This window comes from Emys orbicularis, chromosome 2 (genome assembly GCF_028017835.1).
Source record: "Emys orbicularis isolate rEmyOrb1 chromosome 2, rEmyOrb1.hap1, whole genome shotgun sequence".
NCBI classification, from domain to species: domain Eukaryota; kingdom Metazoa; phylum Chordata; order Testudines; family Emydidae; genus Emys; species Emys orbicularis.
Genome location: NC_088684.1, coordinates 280,396,932 through 280,419,474, shown reverse-complemented (window position 1 = coordinate 280,419,474; position 22,543 = coordinate 280,396,932). Strand labels below are relative to the sequence as shown.

At 42.0% G+C, this 22,543-nt stretch overlaps 1 protein-coding gene across 1 annotated transcript; it reads left to right on the top strand.

Moving 5' to 3' along the window:
• The first annotated feature begins 4,445 nt into the window (after positions 1–4,445).
• On the top strand, positions 4,446–22,155 carry INSIG1 (insulin induced gene 1). Its single transcript, XM_065398000.1, has 6 exons — positions 4,446–4,512; positions 5,349–5,761; positions 10,124–10,248; positions 10,966–11,132; positions 11,855–11,954; positions 19,756–22,155. Exons 2-6 carry the CDS (start codon positions 5,356–5,358, stop codon positions 19,783–19,785), a joined length of 828 nt encoding a protein of 275 aa, XP_065254072.1. The 5' UTR covers positions 4,446–4,512; positions 5,349–5,355; the 3' UTR covers positions 19,786–22,155.
• The last annotated feature ends 388 nt before the right edge of the window (positions 22,156–22,543 follow it).

Sequence of the window (22,543 nt, the reverse complement as noted above, 5' to 3'; positions counted from 1 at the left end):
GGGTCCCTAACCCAGTCAAGGCATTCAGTGGAGACTGAAGAGAAATAAAATGACAACTTCTCCTCGAGAGTTTTTAAATGTTTAACTATTATCTCACACAGTGCAGCAGTGTGAACACCTTGCCATTGCTTGGTGAGTGTGAACATTTCAAGATTGCCACTTTCCACGTGTTGATGCCAGAGTTGCACCTTTGAACGGAATCCATTTATTTTATCTGTACTTGTAAGCAGGTTTTCATTTCGGCCTTGCATTCGTGTGTTCAGTTCATTCAGATGATGAAATATATCTGCCAGGTATGCCAGCCTTGCACACCACTCATCACTTGCAAGCAGCTTTGCGTAATCTGACCTCTCATTTGTCAGAAATACTTTAAGTTCCTCCCGCAGCTCATACACACGAACCAAGACCTTGCCACGCGACAACCTCCGTATGAAACAGCAAGGTTTTATGCTTCGCTCCCATCTCCTCACACAAAGCTGCAAATATGCGACTTTTCACGGGTCGTGACTTTACAAAGTTTACCATGCGCACAACATCATCCAACACATGAACTAGGTCTGCTGGTAAAGTCTTGGCTACGAGGGCCTCACGGTGTAAAAAACAATGCGTAACAATCACATCTGGATTTCTTTCCTTCACTCTGCTTACAAAGCCTTTGGTGCGCCCGACCATGGCTGCAGCTCCATCGGTGCAGACACTTGTGCAGTTTTCCCACTTAAGTCCTCCTTGTTCAAGGTATTCTGATGTGACCCGAAAAATTTCTTCTCCTGTTGTTTTTTCTGGCAATGCCTTGCAAAAAAAGAAGTTTTCTCTAATTGCATCACCATCAACAAAACGCACATTGGCCAAGAGTTGAGCATGTCCACTGATATCAGTAGACTCGTCAAGTTGCAATGCAAATTTCTCACTGATACGGATCTTTTCCAAAACCACACTTTCGATGTCTGCAGACATGTCATTAATACGTCTGGAAATTGTGTTGTCTGAGAGAGGGACTTTGGCTATTTCCTTAGCTGCTTCAGGTCCGAGCATCTCCTCTACAATAGCTTTGCAGGCGGGAAGTATTAATGTCTCTGCCACAGTGTGCGACTTTTTTGACTTGGCTATAAGTTCAGCAACTTGATAGCTAGCTTTAAGAGCTCTTTCATTTACCTTTGTGGTTTTTCTCATGAAAGTTGCCTGTTTCTCCGTGTTTTCACGCAGGCGAACAAAATAGTCCGCATTCTTGTTTTGAAGCGAAGGGTGTTTCGTTTGGAGATGGCGTTTAAGTTTGCTTGGGACCATAGCACTGTTAGCTAGCTTTTCACCACACACCACGCACAGTGGAGTTGGTTTGTTTGCATCTCCGGTGAAAGTAAATCCAAATGAAATATAGCTTTCGCTATATTGCCTTGTGCCAGAGAATTTGCTTGAGCTAACCATCTTTGCTTTCTTTTGATCCCCACTCATACTTGGGCTCTCATCTGGCTCCAAATTTTGTTCAGAGTCCAGTTCTTTCCTTTTCAAAAACTTGTCCATCACTGCAGTATCTCACTGTCACTCAGTACTTACTGCGCTTGTCTCCTCCAGATAGCCGCTGTCCGTCACACTCAGCACTCTTCTGCGCATGTCTCCATCCAGATCCATCAGTCAGCGCTCTTCTGCTCATGTTTCCTCCAAATCCAGATCCATTGGCGCTCTTCTGCTCATCGGCGATCTACTGCGATGTCTCCTCCTGTCCTCCTCCTGTTAGTGTAACAGTGACACCGGAGCTATTTATAGTCCTTAACATCAGTGGTGGGATTCAAAAATTTTAGTAACCAGTTCCGACATTCAAGCATGGTTTAATATTTTTTTCCCACGGCACACCAGGCAACATCTCGCGGCACACTAGTGTGCCGCGGAACAGTGGTTGAAAAACACTGATCTAGTCCAACCCCCTGCTCAAAGCCGGACCAATTCCCAACTAAATCATCCCAGCAAGGGCTTTGTCAAGCCGGACCTTAAAAACCTCCAAGGAAGGAGATTCCACCACCTCCCTAGGTAACACATTCCAGTGCTTCACCACCCTCCTAGTGAAATAGTGTTTCCTAATATCTAACCTAGACCTCCCCCACTGCAACTTGAGACCATTGCTCCTTGTTCTGTCATCTGCCACCACTGAGAACAGCTGAGCTCCATCCTCTTTGGAACCCCCCTTCAGGTAGTTGAAAGCAGCTATCAAATCCCCCCTCATTCTTCTCTTCTGGAGACTAAACAATCCCAGTTCCCTCAGCCTCTCCTCATAAGTCATGTGCTCCAGACCCCTAATCATTTTTGTTGCCCTCCGCTGGACTCTTTCCAATTTTTCCACATCCTTCTTGTAGTGTGGGGCCCAAAACTGGACACAGTACTCCAGATGAGACCTCATCAATGTGGAATAAAGGGGAATGATCACGTTCCTCGATCTGTTGGCAGATCATTGGTCTGAACCAGTAAGAACATAAGAATGGCCATATGCAAAAACCTTCATCCACCACCTGTACCCAGCCAGAGCTTGGCAATTTTTGGCCCAAGCTGCCAAACTCTACAGGCAAAATACAAAACAAATATAGCTGATCCTATTTCAGTGAACAAATCTGGACCATGATTCATCCTGGCTCAATTGCACTGGAAACATGTGTATTTGGTACCTGCAGCCTGCCAGTTTTTAATCCAAATTCTGCTGTTTTGCCTAGAGAAAAAATGCTCCAGCTTCTAGTGAACCAAAAACTCCAGACCCTATTACAAACAGGTGTGCAACGCCTCAAAAATTGGTGTCCAGAATGTGGACCCTGCTGAGTTTTTTTTATCCCAAACCCCAAAATTCTATCAGGAAAAAAGAAACGTGAAACTGCTGTAATGTCACTGCAAAAATCCAGACCCTGAAACATCTCTGCTTATAGCAACACAGAGAAATGTATCCAGTAACTGGATCCTGCTGGATGCCATCATTTTTGGCCCTCACGTGCCCCAAATTTTACCATAAAAATAGACAGCACATAAACAGAGACCAAATGTAACTGTTCCTAATCCACTAAAAAAGTCTGGTCCCCTCAAACAGACACAGTCTGCACTTGAAAAATCCAATATGGACCTGCATCTGCCCATTTTTTAAACTTAGATTCCCATAATTTTGCCTTCTAGATAAATAGGTTGTAGCCATTCTTTTACATCAGATGACTCGGTATCCAGGTAACCCAGATCTTGATGTGTTCAGATACAAGCAAATTGCACAGCTTTATATTGAAATTTTGCCATGGAACTGGCCTAGCAGATGTGGACAATCACATTATAGATGTGGCTTTAGCAGCTCAGTGTTTGACTGAAATTATCAAAACTGCCTAGTGAATTTTGACATATATTCCTTAATGTAAAACCCATTTTAATGAAAGATGTCTAAATCCCTTAGACCTTTGTGAAAATATCTACGCACTGCACACAGATTTGTCAGTAGAATTTGGGGGATTAGGGTTAAAAATGGGCAGGAGTCAGGTACGTGTTTTTCAGTGCTATTGGACTGGACACATCAGGATCCAGATTTCTTCACTGAAGCGAGAGTAGCTACACTTCATTCTTTTTTAGATAATCCAGTGTGGAAGCTCAAGGCCAAAAATTGTCACGCTCCAGCTGGACCCAGGATCCAGGGATGCTCATGCACTGGGATTTTAAGACCAGAAGAGTCCATTGTGAGTATCTATCTACTCCACCTTCCTGTGTAACACAGACCATAGCACCTGGGGGAGCTGGGGCAGATCTGTGGCGCATGGGGGCAGAATGCATCATGCCCCTGCCTGGCCAGTTGCCCAGGCGCATGAGGGCTGGAGTTGGTGCAATATTAGAAGCTACTGAGGGTTGTTCCCTGTTGCGATGATGGTGCAATCCGGAGGGGGTTTGTGCTCAAAGAGCAGCAGGACCTGGCAGCCCCCTTGTCCCCTGCTAGGCTCAGCTCACCCTACACTTGACCATCCTGGTCCATTCTGGTCTTTGAGGCACATTCCCTGCCCCGCCCCACCCACCTGGCCTCAGCCAGTTTAAACCGGCTGCGTTTTCCGTTGGGATTGGACCGGAACGTTCGTTCCGTTCGGAAGGGACCCGTGACCCCCCTCAGCACGCACCAGAACGCCCTCTCCCCTCGCCCAGCTCAGCCGCGCGCCAGCTCCTCCGGCTCACGCGCCAGCCAGCAGCCCTGACGCTTCGCGGCTGTCAACCGAGAAGGAAGGCGGGTGGTGTGTCCCGCACGTCATATCGGCCGCCCGGCTCCCATTGGCTGCCGAGCCTCACCAGACTGAATGTTGTTCCCGGCGCCGCGCGGCGGCTCCCTCCCCCCACCGTTCCGAGGGGAGGGGCGGGGGCCGGCTCTCCCTCTGCCTCCGGGGTAGGTCGGGAGCGGGTGACGTGACAGCGAGGCTCGCTGCTTATAAACCTTTCCCCAGCCCGCTGCGGCGGCCGGACGGGACGGGACCGTGAGGGAGTCGAGCAGCGCCCCCGCAGGTGGGAGCCCAGCCGCGGCAGGTAGGTGACCCGGCAGCCGTGGTGCTCAGCGCCCCTCCCCCAGCACTGGTCCCTTGGAGCTGGGAAATGGGGGGGTCCCAGTCCTGTCCCCGCCGCCCAGCGCGGCCCCTTGTCCGGGTGGGGGAGAGGGGCCTGGCGGGGTAGCGCCGCAGCCCCCTAGTGACGGGCACTGTCGTGCGACTCTGGCCCTTCGCGGGCTGAGGGGGGCCGGGTCCCCTGCAGGGCTGCGCTGCCTGCACCTAGGGGGGCTTGGGTCAGCCGGCCGCGCCCGCCTGCCTGCGGACCCCGCTCCCGGGGTCACCTGGAGGCGGGTCAGTCCTCTCCGGCCTGAGCGCTTGGCCCCTGACACCCCACTGGGCTGGGGAGGGGCCTAGAGGTAGCGTGTCATCCTGGGGCTCCTCGGGCTGCGAGTCGGGTGCCGGGGTCTAGACAAGGCTTCCCCCAACGCTGCCTGTTCCCCTGCCCAGCCGGGTGTAGCGGCCTTGACCTTATTGATTGTTGAGGTGCCCTGAGGGTCTTCCCCAGCATCCCCTTCCCGGTGTCTGAGTGATGGCTTCAGATGCAGGGAACTGGATGCACCATCTGGCTTGCTCTTGGCCCTGCCACAATCTTCCTCTGTGAACTTTGGCAAGTCACTTGACTTCAGTGTCTTATTCTCCAGCTGTAAAATGAGGCTGTGGGTGTTGGGGATGTAAATTAATTTGAACTCCTCAAATGGTAGGCCCTATAGGCATGCGAAGTAATAGTGCTTCTATGTGTGCCTGAGTATTTAAGCCTAAGTGATTGCCTATGCTTTTGGGCACTAATAGGCACTCTTCTCTCTCTGTGTGTGTTAGGACCCTGATGGTGAAGCCAATGCCCAGATTAGAGAATTGCACCTGGAGTTGTTCCTGCGCTGCTAGGGGAAGGCATAAAAACCAACTGGGGAAAACTGCTGTTGGACTGGCTGCCAAGGTGGGCGAGATGCTGAGCTCTTCTGTCTCAAGCTCCCCACTGACTTTGGTGGGTCATGGAACACGGACCCCTAGCACTTCCAGTCTCAGAAGCAGTAGCAGCAGCACCAGCAGCCTGAATTTGAACCAACACTTGGTGCAACGCAGCCTGGTGCTCTTTGCTGTGGGTGCTTTCATGGCACTGGTGTTGAACTTACTGCAGATCCAGAGGAATGTGACCCTGTTCCCTGAGGAAGTCATTGCCACTATCTTCTCCTCTGCCTGGTGGGTGCCCCCTTGCTGTGGGACAGCTGCAGGTGAGTCCCTATAGTTGGCTTGGAGGTGGCTTGGTCTGCTGCAATGTGAGAAGGAAGGCACTGGTACTGGGGGTGGGGGGTGTCTGGCCTGCATGTTCAGGGGTTTGGCAGTGGCCACACTTAATGTGTATGTAGATGGCATGACATCTGGGCTTGGGGAAGAATAGACTTGGTCCAGCTTTTCCCCACATCCAGGAGAAAACTAATTTCATATCTGGCACAAAGTGCTTCCTGAGTTTAAGCACACTCTTTACAAAGGTGATGTGCTTCTCTTCCAAACTGCCTTGACATGTACTTGAGGTATGAATACTCTATTCAGCTGGCCAATATTTCAGCAGTGATATGTTCTGAGGGAATAATTGGATACCTCTCTCTACCTACTCTTTAGGGCTGAGGTGATTTCTGCAGGCAGTGGAGTATAGGGTTTTTCTCCTGGGAGCCAAGAGAAGCGCTCTCCACTTGTTGCAGAGTATTGGGGTACATCCTGAGTGTCCTGTTGTCTGGCAGGACTGTGAATAGTGCTTGGACCTAGTGCAGCAGCAGGTATGGCTCTCATTGCTGCTTGCTGTATGATTGGTTCCCTCTGAAACTGGTGAGTTGCGAGGTTCAGTTACTATTGGCTGCCTGAGTGAACATGCCACAGACAGAGAATCGAAAACAAGGAAGTCACATGTCAGTGGGGAATGAGGGAAGCCTTCTGGCTGCCTGCCCTGTTCTCTGCCGAGAGCAGTGCAACTGCCAGTAGCCACAATCTCAGTAACCACCAGAAACTGAGTTCTTGCAAGCTACAGCACAATCTGTAACAAAACACACAATGAAAATAAGAGGCCTTTTCGCTGTTTAATTGAACAAAAATGGGCAGCTGAACTCAGTATTGGTACTAATAATTTAAGTCCTGCTTTTACTGTACATCTAGTATATACAGATGGCATTGGGGGAAAGGATGGGGAGGGAGATGACAGGTTAAATTAAAAACAAATACAACCAAGAGAAATGTTCCCATGACTTTTTTTAAAACACAAATAGGGAAGAAAAAAAAAATCTTAAACCTTCCTATGTAGCATCTGCAATCCAAACATTCTAGCACTGTGCTAGTGCATTAAGGTAAGAGTGAAAATCTGTAGACTCTGGCTTGTGGAAGCTGAAAACACCATAACCAGTGAAAAGGAACTCTGCTCTTTAGAATTGTGTTTTTTAATAGTCCAAGCAAAGCATTATTTGCAACATTGATGAAAAAATTTCCTTCTTAAAAACATACCTTTCAATCCAGTACCCCCTTAAATCCATCTAATATAAGGATAACAATTATAGCAGATTACATACAACTTTACTTTCCAACTCTGGCCAGGTATAATGTTCTCAACAATCTTATCATTCTTGTAAGAACCCTCTGAAAGTGCAAGGGTGTGGTGGTGGTGGTTGTTTTGTGTTTTAAACAGAGCATTTGTCTTGATGAGTAAGTGTATATAGCTGAGTGCATCATCACTGATAGACCAGAAGTTTTCTTCAGCAGGACTAGATTTGAAAGCTTTCAATTGAGTTTTGTGCTCTCTGATCAGAGGATTATGTGAATCCAGTTTTACCACATACTGACTTTAGGCAAGTTCCTCTACTGCTGTACAGTAACAAAAACACCTAACCAAAGATGTTTGAAAATACTAAAGAGTTTGTATTGTGCTTTCAAACAAAAAAGCACAAATTTAATAAGCTAGCTAATTTTATCTGACATTTAGTTGATACTGAGTTACTTTATGTAGATGTCTGTTCAAGTCTGACTTGTTTAAAGCTGTAGCCATTAATACTGTTTGTTTGGGCCCCCACAGTAAATTGTTTCCAAAGGAGAGTATTCTGCCCCAGAGTGAGTAGCACAAGAGTGTCTCCTGTTTGGTACAGTGTCTCTTGAATGTAGACAAATCTGTTTTTCAATTTGAAAATTAATTGCTGCCATGATAATGGTCTAGAATGTTATGCCAACTACACAAGTCTGAAATCCCAAGCTTCTAAGCATCTCTTCTAGCCAGCTACAACTTTGAAGCTTAAGTGCATGGCAAGAACATGTGTGAAAAGAGATCAAACAGCCCTTTCGTAGTCCCAGTAAGCTCTGGAAATAGAGGTGACTTTTACCTCTTCTAAGAAGTTGCTTTTAAAAACAAATGCTACCTAATCTTGAGTGACATTCTTCCTGTAGTTACACAATGGAATATAACTTTAATTGGTGCAACTGACAGCAGAATTTGGCTCATTTAAGGCTTTATCCTGCTACTGTTGAAGTCTATAGTAAGGGTTAGGGTTAGAGTCAGAGTTAAAGGCCAGAAGGGACCACTAGATAATCTAGTTTGACCTCTCGTAGATCACAGGCCACCCACATGCCAAACCCAACAAAGTATTACAACCCCCAGGAAACTAGACTATTCTGTGCCACGGACAGAGAATGGGTGGGATCCAAGTACACCAGTGGGGGGGGGGGGGAGGAGAGAGAGAGAGAGGAGGGGGAAAAAAAAAATCCGGGGAAGTGACCTGCACCCAGACACTGCAAAGAATGGAAGTGACCTGGGGGGAAAGTTCTTCCTGCCCCCACCCCCCATGGCAATCAGTTAGACCCTAAGCATGTGAGCAAGAACTAGCCATCCAGGCACCTGAGAGGAGAGACTTCTCTGTGCCACCTTGGAGCCCTGGCCTATACCATCCAATGTCCCATCTCCAGCTGTGGCCATCCCTGATGCTTCAGAGGAAGGAGATTTAAAATAAACAAAACCCTTCCAGAATACATTTGGGGTTGCAGGCTGGAATGCTGAAGCATGAGCTTTAGGAAGAGAAGACAAACTAGAAGTGAGCCCCAGTGCTGTGGAGCCTTGCTCCCCTCCCATCACAAGCAACCTGGTCATACAAGTACACTCATAAATTTGTCCAGCTCTCTTAAAACTAAATAAGTTGTATGCTCCTACAATTTCCTTGATTTGAACAGGAGCAGAAATGGGCCATTATAATCCAACTAGTATTTGTCACTCTGTCACAGGCTTTCAATCTTGGCATCTTGTGTGGGTGATTATATTGACTTGTTTGGGGGTGTGGGTTGCATTGGCGTTTGAGTTGTATAGGTGGCAAATCAACTTTTGAAGAATTGTGGCAGTTGGACAAAGTAATCCATCTTGTGCCGGTTCCCTCATATCACTGACTCCTAACAAATGAAATTATTGTATGCAAATTAGGTGTACAAGAAGGGTGGCAATTGGCTGTTACCTCTGTCACAGTGGTCTAGTACTATTGGATAGATATAGTAGCTGAAAGCCCCTGCTGTTGCATGGGTGTAATTGGGGAAAGTCAAAATGGCTGAGAACCTAAAACGTGGATAGTAATGGAACATGAATCCCAGTGATGACTGATCCTGGTGAAATTACACACACACTCGCTCTCTCTTCCTCCTCCACCCCCCCTTTGCAGCTGTTGCCATCACTTCACACTGACTCAGACATTCAAGGCTTCAGAGTGACAATCCTGAAGTCTTTTTAATAGCTATATGAGGGGGGGAGTTCCTCTGCCCATGGTTTTAGTTCAGGCAGGTATTTATGATCCTGATTCAAAGTCTATTGACTTCAGTGGACTTTGGATCAGGCCCAAATGTAAGATGCCTGTAACTCAGTCATGCCTATTCAGTTGTCACTGGAGGGTGTCTTGGCTATACTGGATTCTTGAAAGTAAAGAAATATTCCACCCTTCACTTTGCTTTAAATTTTCGGTAATGTCATGTGTTGACTTTGATGTTATGTAACAGGTATCCAGCCGAATAGATGCAAAGTGAGTATGACCTGTTACTCTTGGGAAAAGGAAGTCCCCTGACTCTATGGACTTGTCTTCACTACCACGTCAACCTTACTTCTATGCTGCCTTCAGAGCTGGGCAGCCAGAGAGCAGGTGGCCAGCTCTGAAGGCCGCCCAGAAGGAAGGGTGGCAATACACCATACCATCCCACCCTTACTGCTGCTGCTGCAGCATTGCAGCCTTCAGTCGGTGCCTGGCCAGCAACTGCCACTCTGTTACCCAGCTTTGAAGGCAGCGCAGAAGTAAGGGTAGCAATACTGTGACACCCCTCCCCGTACAATAGCCTTGTGACCCCATTTCGGGTCAGGATCCCCAGTTTGAGAAGTGCTGTGTACTTTTACCCTATTGATTTCATAGGGGAGACCAGCTTTCACAGTCCATGACGCATTTTTCACAGCCAAGAGTTTGGTATGGCCCTACATATAAAGTGATATGAGTCTTTGACTGCTTAGGAGGCTTTGCCATGTACTTATTTGCCAGACTAATATTGAAATATTAATTGTATAAATTCTACGTACAAGCTATCTCATTTCATTCTTACAGCTGTTGTTGGCCTGCTGTACCCCTGTATTGACCGCCATCTTGGAGAACCACACAAATTCAAGAGAGAATGGGCCAGTGTAATGCGATGTATAGCAGTTTTTGTTGGTATTAACCATGCAAGTGCTGTATCCTTGAACTAGTTTACCTTTTTGTGTTTCTTTAAATGTTGATTATAATGAACCATAGTAGCAGGTATGTCTTAAGAGTCTTAAACAGGTAAGACTTAATGCTAATAGGAGAGACATGGTCATAGCTTACATAACAGTTGAAGAATAGATACTTATTACTACAATATGTATTTGTAAAATGGATCATATGCTCATGTGTCAGAATTGTTTTTAGAGTTCATACCAACTGAACCAAGGCAACAGTTAAACTTAAAAATATGACCTTTTTGCTACTAAAATGGTCAATAAAGATAGGTTTCTCACCCATGTAAACAGCAGTCTCAGAAGTTACTGGTAGTCACTATCCCAGATGGATGCTTATTGTACTGAAATTCTTGGAATAGTTACTATTCCAGCAGAAAACTTAAATCAACAGAAAGGGAGGGAAGTCTTGGTTTTATATGCCAAAACTTTAAAAAGTGGCCACTAAATTGGGATTCCTTAATCTTTGGGTACTTGGTTATGAGCAGCCTTGGCCTGATCTTCATGGTCACAACTGATCACAACTCCAACTAAAAGTCAATAGACTCTCTGAAAACCTGCTCCAAGGTCTCTCTCTGGGCATCCAGAATTAGTGATCGTTCTTAAACTGTCTACGTGAGGTATTAAAGTTTTGTCTGAAACCTTTTTCTGTGGCTAAAATCTTTAAGGAATTGTCCTTAACTTTCTGATTAGAAACTGGATTTTGCAAATAACGTTCAGCTCTCCTTGACTCTAGCAGCCTTGTCGTTGGGCCTTTGGTGGACATTTGATCGTTCAAGAAGTGGTCTTGGTCTTGGAATTACAATAGCCTTTCTAGCCACTCTAATCACTCAGTTTCTTGTATATAATGGTGTTTATCAGTAAGTATACATATTTAAAACTTAACACTTGAACTCACCTGACTGCTAGAGAATTCACTTTTTTGTAAAATATGGAAATTTCAATATTTTGCTTTATATTTGAAGTTATTGTACTTTGAAACCTAAAGAATATAAATAAGTGTACTGCACTACTCCTAAAACACAGGCAGGGCCAACCAAGTTAGGACATAAGACAGTGACATTGCAGTATGCTGCCATAGAGGATCAGTCTTGATTGTGAGCTCATGGAGAAAATTGTGGTAAAAATAAGCTCAGACCCTTGGTGAAGTGACAAGTCCTTTTTCCACACACACACACACACACACACACACACACACACACACACACACACACACACACACACACACACACACACACACACACACACACACACACACACACACACACACACACACACACACACACACACACACACACACACACACACACACACACACACACAACCCTGAAGTGCCATTGACTGGCTCCAGAAGGAGGGAATTGCTAACCTTTTTTGGCTGGAAGCTGGCCTTAACCCAACATAGGGCTTTTTAAAGAAAGATAAGGATTATTTCCTCTTACTACTTTTTTTATGTGGGTGGGGGGGAATTCCTTGCATTACGATTAGTCTTCTATATAAGACTATTGGACTATAATTCTTCTACATAATGGAAATGCAGTGTCTTTTTTTTTTCTAATTCACTAATTTTTGTTTACTTTAGGTATACATCGCCAGATTTTCTTTACATCCGTTCTTGGCTACCATGTATATTTTTCTCAGGAGGCGTGACAGTAGGAAACATAGGAAGACAACTGGCTATGGTAACTGTTGTATAATTAATTAGTATTTGTGTATTTAATAGGGAAGCATCCTTTACAGATGTTCGTCCATGGAGACTGTGCCTGTGAGGTCATGATTCATGAACTGACTAGTAAGCCTTATAAAACCTTCTCCCAAGGACTGAAACTTGAGCACAGAAATCTGGCATGTTGTCACTGGAATGGAATTCTATAGTATTCATTAGCACAAGGCTTTCTCCTCATTGGAGCTCTTCCAGTGGCAATATGAATCATACTGGGTGTTGTAGGCCTAATCAGAATCTTAGTATAGTGAAGTGCAGGACCATAGGAGAGCTTCTGATGCCCCCTCCACTGACTGTCTTAACAATTGGAGACTAGAAGTTGTGGGGAGGTTGGAAGGTAGAAAGACACTGGGGAGGAAAACCTGCTTTTTTTAAAATTCAGTTTTTCAGAAAAATGTTGCCCTGTATAGCTTTATTTTCCTTCATCCTAGTATGAAAATACATGGTGTCTTTCTCCTCACAAACATGTAGTTCAGGGCCTACTCCTGCATAACTGTAATTTCACACATTGGGGATTGTATATGCTGGATAATAGCCTCATATACTTGGTTCTTAAATAGATATAGTAGAAACTTGCTTTTTTTTTTTTTACAGCAATATTTAACAATTTAAAAGAAATTTTCTCTTGTCTATGGCTTGAACATCAGCTTAAAACCTGCTTGTCAAATGTGTTCTGACATTGATGGATAGTCATAATTAATACTGCATTGATTGGCTTCTGTCTCCTTAGCCACAATTCTCTGATCCTGGAAAGCCTCCTCCAATTGACTATCTCTGCTACCCTGCAATACTGATGTGATTGAGGTGTATAACCTTTCCCAAAAGAAGGGCACAGGGGCTTTCAAGTACTTGACATGTCAGGCTTAATGTTCAAGATTTTCCTAAAGGAGTAGGGGATGCTGTTGAATGGCATGTGTGCCCTAAAAATAGGTGAAGGTCTAGTGTATGTAGCTTGTGTAACACAACAGGCCTGTTATCTCATCCCTTCTACCCCAGCTCTTCTAAAATCAGTGTTGGAAAACTATTGTCCTACTGGTGTGAATAGGGTCATAGTTCAACATACCTTGTAGTATGCTTTGCTACTGCGGTGTTGAACTTGACCGACCCCATCAATGCCTTTGGGACCGTAGTTTTCAACACTGGTTTGCAGAAAAGTCAGGTTAGGGAGATCGTTTGACCTCTTCTCTCCAAATTCAAAGGGCCATAGGGTCTGTTACTGAACTAATGAGGGAGTCTTTCAGAAAAGAGAGGGGGGTGGGGGAAGCATAGTTGAGGTCACTTCCCTTTGGAATTTTGGGGCAAATTTTGAGGCTACTTGCTTATGACACCTGGTTCTGAGTCCCATGGCTATGTTCATGCTCAGACTTTTCAGTGAGTATCGAAGTTTGCATGAATGTACTTTAATGTGCAAGACCATTAATACAATTTTAAAAACCTGTACCAATGTAATCTGTCTCTGCATATTTTTTAGTTATGATAAGATGATGCTGAACACAACTCAGATGGCTAAGAAGAAATGAGTGTTTCTAAAGGGGTGCATGTGATATTGATTCTTTAGATTTCTTATCACTCTAAAGCCCAAACAGAAAATCTCTCAACTATCTCCCTGCTTTAAGTGCAAAATGGATCTTTAACTAGGGAGTTGCAACTGGTACCTCTCTAATAAAGGCTATACAGATATTGCTAGTGTTTATTTCATGTTGCATTGTGCAGCATCTTTATTTAAGAGCAGTGATAAAGGAAGTTAGTTGCCTTTGCCAGACCTGGGGTGGGGTCAGATCAAACTGCAGATATGTTTAGGAGAGTCTCCCTTCACACTGTACTACTTAATTGGCAATGCTGACTAATTACAGAATCAGGTGGGGTTGTCAGGAAGAGTTCCAGAATAAAAGTTCAAGAAAGAAAGGACAAAACTTGACAGATTTGTTGGTGAGGAGTTACTGTAACAAATAAGGATCCCTTATTACCTGTCATTACTAGAGTTGGTAACTTTCTACTGGAATGATTCTGGAAAATACTGTTTTTGCAAAATGGAAACTTTCTGCATGAAAACTTCGTTTTCCAAAAAAATTCTATTTTCCGTTGGGAAAAATTAAAATGACAGCAGTCCACCTGGGAAGTTTGTCAATTTCACTCTCTTCCTGCAGGGTGAAAGTGAAATTGAACAATAGCCTTCTATGCAGGCAGCCAGCCGAAAACTCCATTGTAGTTTTCCTAAAGTAGAATTTTTCTGGAAATTCCTTCCTTTGAAAATACTGCATTTTCATATTTTTTGATTAAAATGTGAAACTTTTTATGGGAAGGGATTTCCAGCCAGCTCTTATTACAATTTTGAGTAATTCATTATCACTAAAAGTTGTCAGAAGAGAATGCAAGTGGATCAACTGAAAATGGAATCAAGTAACTTGGTCCACTAGCTCTTTTCTTATGCTTCTTGGATGATCTCAATCTTCTGCTGATCCTGTGTGGATCACTGGACACTTAACAGACTTGTAGTAAACAAGGATGGGAGACGGTACAATATTGTAGTTTAAACTAAATCTGAACAAAGTGGTATCACTTTGTAACCGTGTTCTCTAGGCTATATCCAGGCAGTGAGCCAGTTGAAAACTCTTGAAATCCTACAAATACTTGTTAGATGCTTTTTGGCATTGCTTAAAACAAAAAAAGAAAAGTTGCTTTGTTTGCCATCTCTCACTTGTTGTCTGAAGAAATATAATGGCCTTCATAAATGTGGCTTTGGATACAAGCTGCAGTTTGACCTGCTGAGGAGGTGTACAACCCATGTGACTATCTACTGCCACGCACATTGACACTAAGGCCTCTTCTCCACTAACCAAATTGCTGTACTGCATGCAAATAGCTTTCTTAAACATCTTATGTAAAAGCTTGGTCTTATAATTTTGAAATAACTGGACTAGTCACAGGTGTAAGGGAGTTTAAAAAAATCTCTGTTCATGTTCTGTACCAAAGGAGAATTGAAAGTGAGGGCTTGATTCTCTGCTGCATTGCACCTTTGTCTAGTCACTTATAAAGGCTAAGCAGAGTTTGTGTAAAATTCTACCAAATCAGAAAGGTAGCATTTGATACCCACTTTGCTTGCATATAAATGACTAGACAAGATGCACGGCAATGGTGGAGAATCAAGCCCAATGCATGTAAGCCTTCACCAGTCTAGAGGTCAGAATTGTACCTTTCTACACTTTCTGATTACTCTCTACTGGTAGAAGAGTGTCTTCCCTTCCTTCCCCCCTACCTCACTGTGTATATTTTATTAGGTGAAGAACATACACTGTGAGGTAGCTCTAGCTTTCTGATTACTGGACTCCAGGAGATTTAACATGTATTTTGAACAAGTGTAGTGTTGTAATTAAATGTGGCAACAACCTGGTAGCAGGCAAAGCACCTTAGACTGAGGCTACAATCGCACCTGATTTCTCTTAACTAGTCAATAATATGGTTTCTAAAGAGAAGCTGCCACCAGTCCTGCCATGCCTGGAGCTAGTCACCTAACCAAAGTTGGAGGGCAAAGGCTCTTATTTTTGTATTAGACAGCAAAGGAACTAAGAAATAAAAATACACCCTATATGTACTGTATTTGCTTGGTACCGCTGGAATGTCTCAATAAAACTGGGGGAAAAAACCTAGAATGCTACACAACAAAAAATGGTCTGTCTTAATTATAATCTACAACATCTGTGATTTTTAACCTATTACTGAAGCCTGGGTATGAACTCTAGGCCCTATGGCAGTCCATGATAAGTTTCCCTCTCTGGTTCATTCTCTATCTGTTGTGAAAAATAAACATTACTGTAGAACTGTTCTTGGTGAATTATTCACTTTTAAAATAAATCTGTGGTAGGGATCAGTCCCAGTCTGACAGCTTGTGACGATGTAGAGGCCAAACAAGTCCCCTTCCTGGGGTTTGGTTATATTGGCACAAATTAACACTAAGATCAAAGATCATCATAAACATCCTCTCTGGCTTGGCTTCTCCTAAGGTTCCTCCTGCTGGACTACTAACTTCACACCCTACTTTAACTCTAGAGATCCTGTCTGACCTCCTTCATATTGGGTTGGGGTAATGGAACCATCAGAGTCAGAAGAACTTCAGCATGATTACTGCCTACTAACAATGTGCATGATTTCAGTCAAACACAGATTGTTTCTCAATAAGCCCTTATTAAAAAGTAATAACCTACTGCAGAGCATAGCCATAACTTGACTGCTGTGGCTTATCACACTAAAAGTTGACTAGGATATGTTCATTATGCAACATAGTGTTGTTTCTATTGTGAAACTTCACTTTCTGTAATTAAGTGGACTTTTGCCTATACTATTACTATTTCCTTTGAAAGTCCTGTGTTAGATATGGTATGCAAGTCTGGCTTTCTTTTTGTTCAGCACGCAAGCTGTACCTCTATTCTGTGATTACCTTGCAGCAGTAACGTGACCAGATGACTGAAGTTTCATAATGTAGTTCCCTCTTAATAGGGCTTTTGGCCATAGACCCCAATCCCTGTTTGCTTATTGGGGAAAAAATGGTACTTGCTCTCTATTTTGAGCACTAGTGGTTATGCATCAGCTACTTTTGACTTAACAGTAGTTGTTAAAACCCTAAAATTGTGTAAAAACCTAAAACTGGTTATGCCTGTGAACACCTACCTGAGTCTTACCTTGAGAAGCATTTGTACTGAGCTGTTACCAGCCTTACAAGGAACCTACCATTGCATCTTAATGTGGCAGGTAGCTGGGCAGTGCTAGAGTCTAGCCTGTGGAACCCATTCCACTTAACAGCCCTCACTTAAAACAAACAACGTTCTATCACAAATTCATGCCTGGCATAAGCAAGTGCAATGGGAATTTCACCTACTTTAATCAGGGCTGAATTTAGTCCCTTTCCCCCCAAAAGTGTGGGTTCATGCACATAGCTAGGCTGTTAAAACATGTTCATTAGTCATCCTCTATCCACCTCCACCCATTCATGAATCTACTTTTGCTGTATCTTGTCACTAACCAAGGTTGTGAGCTCTCCTAGGGTAGGAATTGTATGTTTATTTGTACAGCACCTAGCACAGCAGGGATTTTATCCCCCAACAGGAGTTTCTTGGTGCTAGTGTAACTTTGTGTAGGAGACCTTCTTATAGTTCCCCATAAAAATAACTTTGTAGGGCCCTTATCTCACTTGTTGCAGGAAATTGGAAGGTGTGTGAAATAGGAAACTGCATGAGGAGGATGTACTCCTGATTCTATTTCAGCATCTGCCACAGAGTTTGTAATACTAAACAAGTCACTTAAACCAAACTTCTCAGAGGTAGCTACTCCTTTTTTTTTTTTTTTTTTTTTTTCCCCTCCTTTCTCCCCCCCCCCCCCCGGGTGCCCAGTTTAAGACACTTGGGGCCTGTCTTGCAGAAGTGCTGAGTGCTCACGACTGAAATTCAAGACAACTGGAACTCTGTTTTGAACATATCAGGTGTTATAAAATGCTAAATACTCTGGGAAATAGTCATGTCAGACACCTAAATTAGTTGATATTTTTGTCAATTTGGTCCTTAATCTCTGTGCCTCAGTTTCCCATCTATAAACTGGGGATACCATCCTCATCTCATAGGGATGCTGTAAAGATAAATTAATGTTTGTGATGCAGTCAGATGAACACTAAAAAAAAGCCTGTGAGGAAATGAAGAATTCTGTATTCCTTAAAGGGCTTGGATCATGTGCAGTAATTAAGGCCTGGGGTCACACATTGAGTGATGAAAATAAAAAGAAATATTGAATCACTACCTGCTAAGTGAGCACTGTGTGTCTTGTGCACTGAATGAAGCAGAGATATGATGGAAAAAATGTGATCATGTAAAGACTATTATAATGAATACACAAAGGGGGAACCTTAGTTTTGGCACTTCCTGATTTGAGTGCTTAACTTTACAATATTAACATTAATAGTTTTTTGTGTGTGTAATTGTATAATGTGCTGTACAACACTTCTGACTATTATAGATGAAACCAGTAGTTCTTTGAGATCACTCTTAGTCTCTGCTAATAGAAGCCCCTTAAAGTACTCTAACTGAAGCATAATCCTTCTACTCTTGACACTGTTAATATATACATTTAATTTGGCCCTAAAGAGGAAGACTGACTAGGTTATAAACAATTGCAAACCCACCCTTGGTTCCTTTCACAGGGATATGACCATTTTCAACACTGACATTCTATGTGCATCTTTGTGTCTCTATTTCAAACTGCCTAGGTTTTAATCTTCCTGGATTACTGTTTGGGAATACTTCGCATTCTGTGAGAACAATGGCCTCGAGGACTCTTACTAAAATAGTAGGGGACCACACTAATAACCCTTTGGTCATATCTTTTGGAGATTTGTGTCATAAGCTCTGTTCCTTGCCGTTCCAAAACTCCTGTGGACTGCACTGTTCTGGGTGGGCAAGCAGTACAACAGTAGGGCCCTGTAGTGTACGGAATCAATTTTCAGCTTAACTGCATCAACAGAGTGGGCGTTTATGTCTAAAACTGACTATCTAATCTTTTGAAGACAAACCAGTTGTGAAGTGCAAGCCATGTCAAAACATCCAAGGATTTCTCCATCTTTATACAAAGACTTGCACTGAAAACTACATTGTTTCCTAGTACAAATATTCCCCTAGAAAGCTTGGTCATGTACAACTGTTTCATAACCCATTTCAATATAGTTAACATTTGGATGCTACCCCAGAGCACAGATTCTAAGGATAAACTTCTTAGAGAATGCTAAATAATGTTTCCCTGCTATTTACTGCAAGGTACCACCTGACTATGCCATGAGCTGTGTTCTTCCTTGACACAAAGCTATGTTTTAAGCCAAAGTTGGAAAACAGTAGGCAGACTTAAAGAAAACAATGGGAGCGAGTGTCAGAACACTACAATGTTAAAACAGAAATCAATAGATCCGTTTTGACAATGAGCAATTGACAGTTATTGTCAGAATAATGAGATTCATAAAAATGAACACACTTAACTGGGAGCTAAAGCAGATTTGATGCATTCTGTTAGTCTTTAATAGCAAATCAGTTCTACCCAATTCATTATATGGATAGTTCCATTGTCAGTACTTCTGTAGATTGGAATACGTGGCCTCAATTCAGGAAAACACGGTTGAAGTCAGTGGGACTTAAGTGCAGATACATGCTTAAAGTTAAAGCAAAAGGGTTTTCCTGAATTAAAGATGGATGTACTTCTCCCAAATTGGGGTCTGTATAACTAGGTATAATGCTGTATTAAAATTGATGAGAGTTCATTAAGCTGGACTATTCTCTGGTCAAAGTTCTGAAGTATTGACAATCTATTCTTAACAATTGTTTTGGGAGCTTATTCTAAATGCTACTTATTAAACCTCATTTCTGTAAGCATTAATATGTAACACTTATAGTTTAGGTCTATGGATAAAAAACTTGCTGTACAAAGGGGAAAATATCCTTCCCATTTTCAGATAGGAGAAATTAAGACAGTAGTGAAGTGCCTTGTCCAAGGTCACACAGCATATAAGTAGCAGAGCTCAGATTAGAACCCAAGTTTTCTAACTCCCAGGCCTGTGACAAATATAAAGATCCAGATTTGTTCAAGTTATTTCAATAATTTCTAAAAATACTGGAAACCTTTAGTGTACAGTAATGTGAACCTCACTAGATAATGCAAGTCACACAACAATAAAATGCAGTATTGTGTACTATATTAATCATTTTTTTTTTTTTTTTTTTTTTTAACCACAGGGTATTCCTGAGAAACCACACACTGATTAGATCCTTGGAGCAAAAGACATGGTGCCAGTATGAAAACAAAATTAAGAAGATGTGTTCTTGTTTTTGACTGCGGATTATTTTTTCTAAATCTCTATGGGCTCACTGCACAAATGACTTGTGAAAAATATTAATCCATTTTAGAATAGCCAAGTGAAATTAACTGCTTATCTTGAAATCTTACCTTGATTTACTGCATAAGCATTTGCGCCTGGCTGTTCTCTGGAAGAATTTAACATCAAGTTACGTACAGCAGTTCTGGCGAGGTGGCAGTTTTCCAATTACTAGATTCCAATTTCAGTTCTTGAAGCAGCTGCCATATTTCAAAGCCTTGAAACTAAAATTTAATTACAAGCTCTTGTATCAGTGCCCAAAGGAAGTAGATTGATGGTGCTTAAAAAAGGTGAAGTATGGTTTAATAGGAATAGTATTTATCCAAATCTTTTTTTTAAAAGGGTTGTTTAAAAATAAGCGATCTAAATTAAATTAAAAGCATTAGTGCAATGCTTTGAGTTGTATGAAGGAATCATGCCCTTATTTGTAATGCTGCATTGCATTTTTGAAGTAACTTAGTATAGAATCTATAAATCACTTCAGAACAATAGGAGAATACTATAGACAATCTTGTTTAAAGCAAACTGCATGAAACAGCTAAAAGCCCCAATTTTAATAGTTTCATTACAGTTCATCTGTCTGTTTAATACTTCTATCTGTATCTTGGCCAAAATCTGACCCCAATTCAATAAGGTACTTTAAGTGTGTCCGTATGCTTGCTTAAAGTTGGGTATATACCTTAGTATTTTACTAAATCTGGGCCTCAGATATGCTGAGCACCTGCAGTCCCACTGCTACTAGTGGGAATTGCAGGTGCTCAGAATTTGACCCCTATCTTCCATTAAAGTTAATGAAAATACTTGTATTTATTTCCTTGGGAGTTGAATCAGGCCCTCTAAAGAGCAGATTATGAGCCTAATCTTCCTTCCACTTTAGTCAGTCAGAGTTTTGACTGAATTCAATGGAAGCAGGAGCAGACTAGGATTGTCACTTACTATTTAATAAATGAAGCATAGTTATTAGGTTACTTCTCAGTTCAATTTTTGGAGAGATCACCACTTTATTTTTTCACAACCCTATAAAACTTGCAATCTGTGATTGCCTTGTAAAAAAAAATAGTGCTTATGTCACTACATTGAACATTTGGTGTTTCTAAATATTTAGTTCTAGTGAGCACAATGTATACATGTAATAGCTTAGACCACAGTAGACTTAAATAGCAAGTATTAGGTCTTAAAATTAAAGTGCAATGTACAGTAAAATCTGAGCCTTGTATTCTCTTCAATATTCATAGTTTCTTATGAGATATTAAAGAGAAGGGTTCTGAATTCATTTCAATGCTGCATGGAGGAAAAATTCAGCAATAATTTGACTAGCAAAGTTAGCTTATTGTTGTCCCTTCATTGAACCCAAACTTTTAGAAATACTCCAGTTTTGTGGTTATGATGTACTTGTACACTTTTATGAATTTGCCTTTTGTATTATGCAATTTTTGTTCATTTCCAATCTTATGTAGCTTCAGATCTAGCCTGTGACATCTGTTTAGAGGCTTAGCCATCAGCAAAAGAGACATTGAGACTAAATAACAGTATTTGTAATTTTATTTCCTTTTTGAGGGAAATATTAACACTTTGGTGCAGAATTGAAAATCCTGAATTTGAAGGGAAGGGAGTAAACAAAAGTAAAATTGCCTTCAGCTTGAAGACTAGCACAAAGGCTATCTTGAGCCCAATTCTGATCTTGCTTTAGTGTAAATCAGTAACTCCATTTGCTTCAATGGAATATCACTGGTATAAGGGCCTTCTACTGCAAACATTTATGATGGGAATAACTATAGATATGTATAGTCAAATTAAGCTCAATAGGACTACTGAGAAACTTATGTGCATAAGTGCTTGCAAGATCAAGGTGGCAAGGCCTGAGATCAGAATTGAGCTAATTCATTCAGTAAAATGGCTGACTGTGCTATTTGGAGAAGCCTATTAAGTTGAAATAAATGTTGTTACCAATGTCAATGCCTAAATAACCAGATGTGATTAAAGGGCACAATGAGCTGTAAATATATTTGATCATACAGCAGTAAGTATTTAAGGTGTATTTTTAAAAGACCAACTAAATCTGTATGTGTTAGAAATAATGCAGCCAAAAATGTAAGTCAAAAGTTCAGTTTTGCCAATACTTCGAAGTATATTGACCAAAGTGATCAGTTGTGGGAGAGAAATTTGCACTATTCAGGATTTGAACACTTACATTCTCATTCTTACTGATAAGTTTTCAGCAGTGTGTTTTGTTTTGCCTTTTTATTATTAAAGGTTTAAGACCAAGTGACTTATTCTTTGTGGATTTTCTTTAAGAAAAATTTATTGAATGAGGCCAAACTTGATAGCCATTCCGTTATTCATTCTGATTGGCAGAAAATACTACATATAACACACATCCTTTTAAAACTCAAATTAAGTGAAATTTTGAGGCAGCTGTCCTTTAAAAATAAAACAAACCATGGCTTACAACTCATTGTGATTGAAGATGGTAAGAATTTTTTTAGGGGGTTGGGGGATAAAAACCCTTTCCTGTCTTACACAGTTTGGTACATCTTTTAACTCTCCTTGGCAGATCAGCATATGTTGCTGCTGTGTGATTTGAATACCAGTGAGAGAATAAATCAATGTGAGGATGGTGTGTCTCATTTCCTTCCAAGATGTTCTAA

Bases quoted from the DNA above. Each gene is read 5' to 3' on its own strand.
- INSIG1 (XM_065398000.1), top strand. From the start codon at position 5,356: ATGGTGAAGCCAATGCCCAGATTAGAGAATTGCACCTGGAGTTGTTCC. The intron at 10,249-10,965 runs GTATCCTTGAAC...CTTTCTGATTAG, and splicing joins GTATTAACCATGCAAGTGCT to AAACTGGATTTTGCAAATAA. The intron at 11,955-19,755 runs GTAACTGTTGTA...TTTTAACCACAG, and splicing joins TAGGAAGACAACTGGCTATG to GGTATTCCTGAGAAACCACA.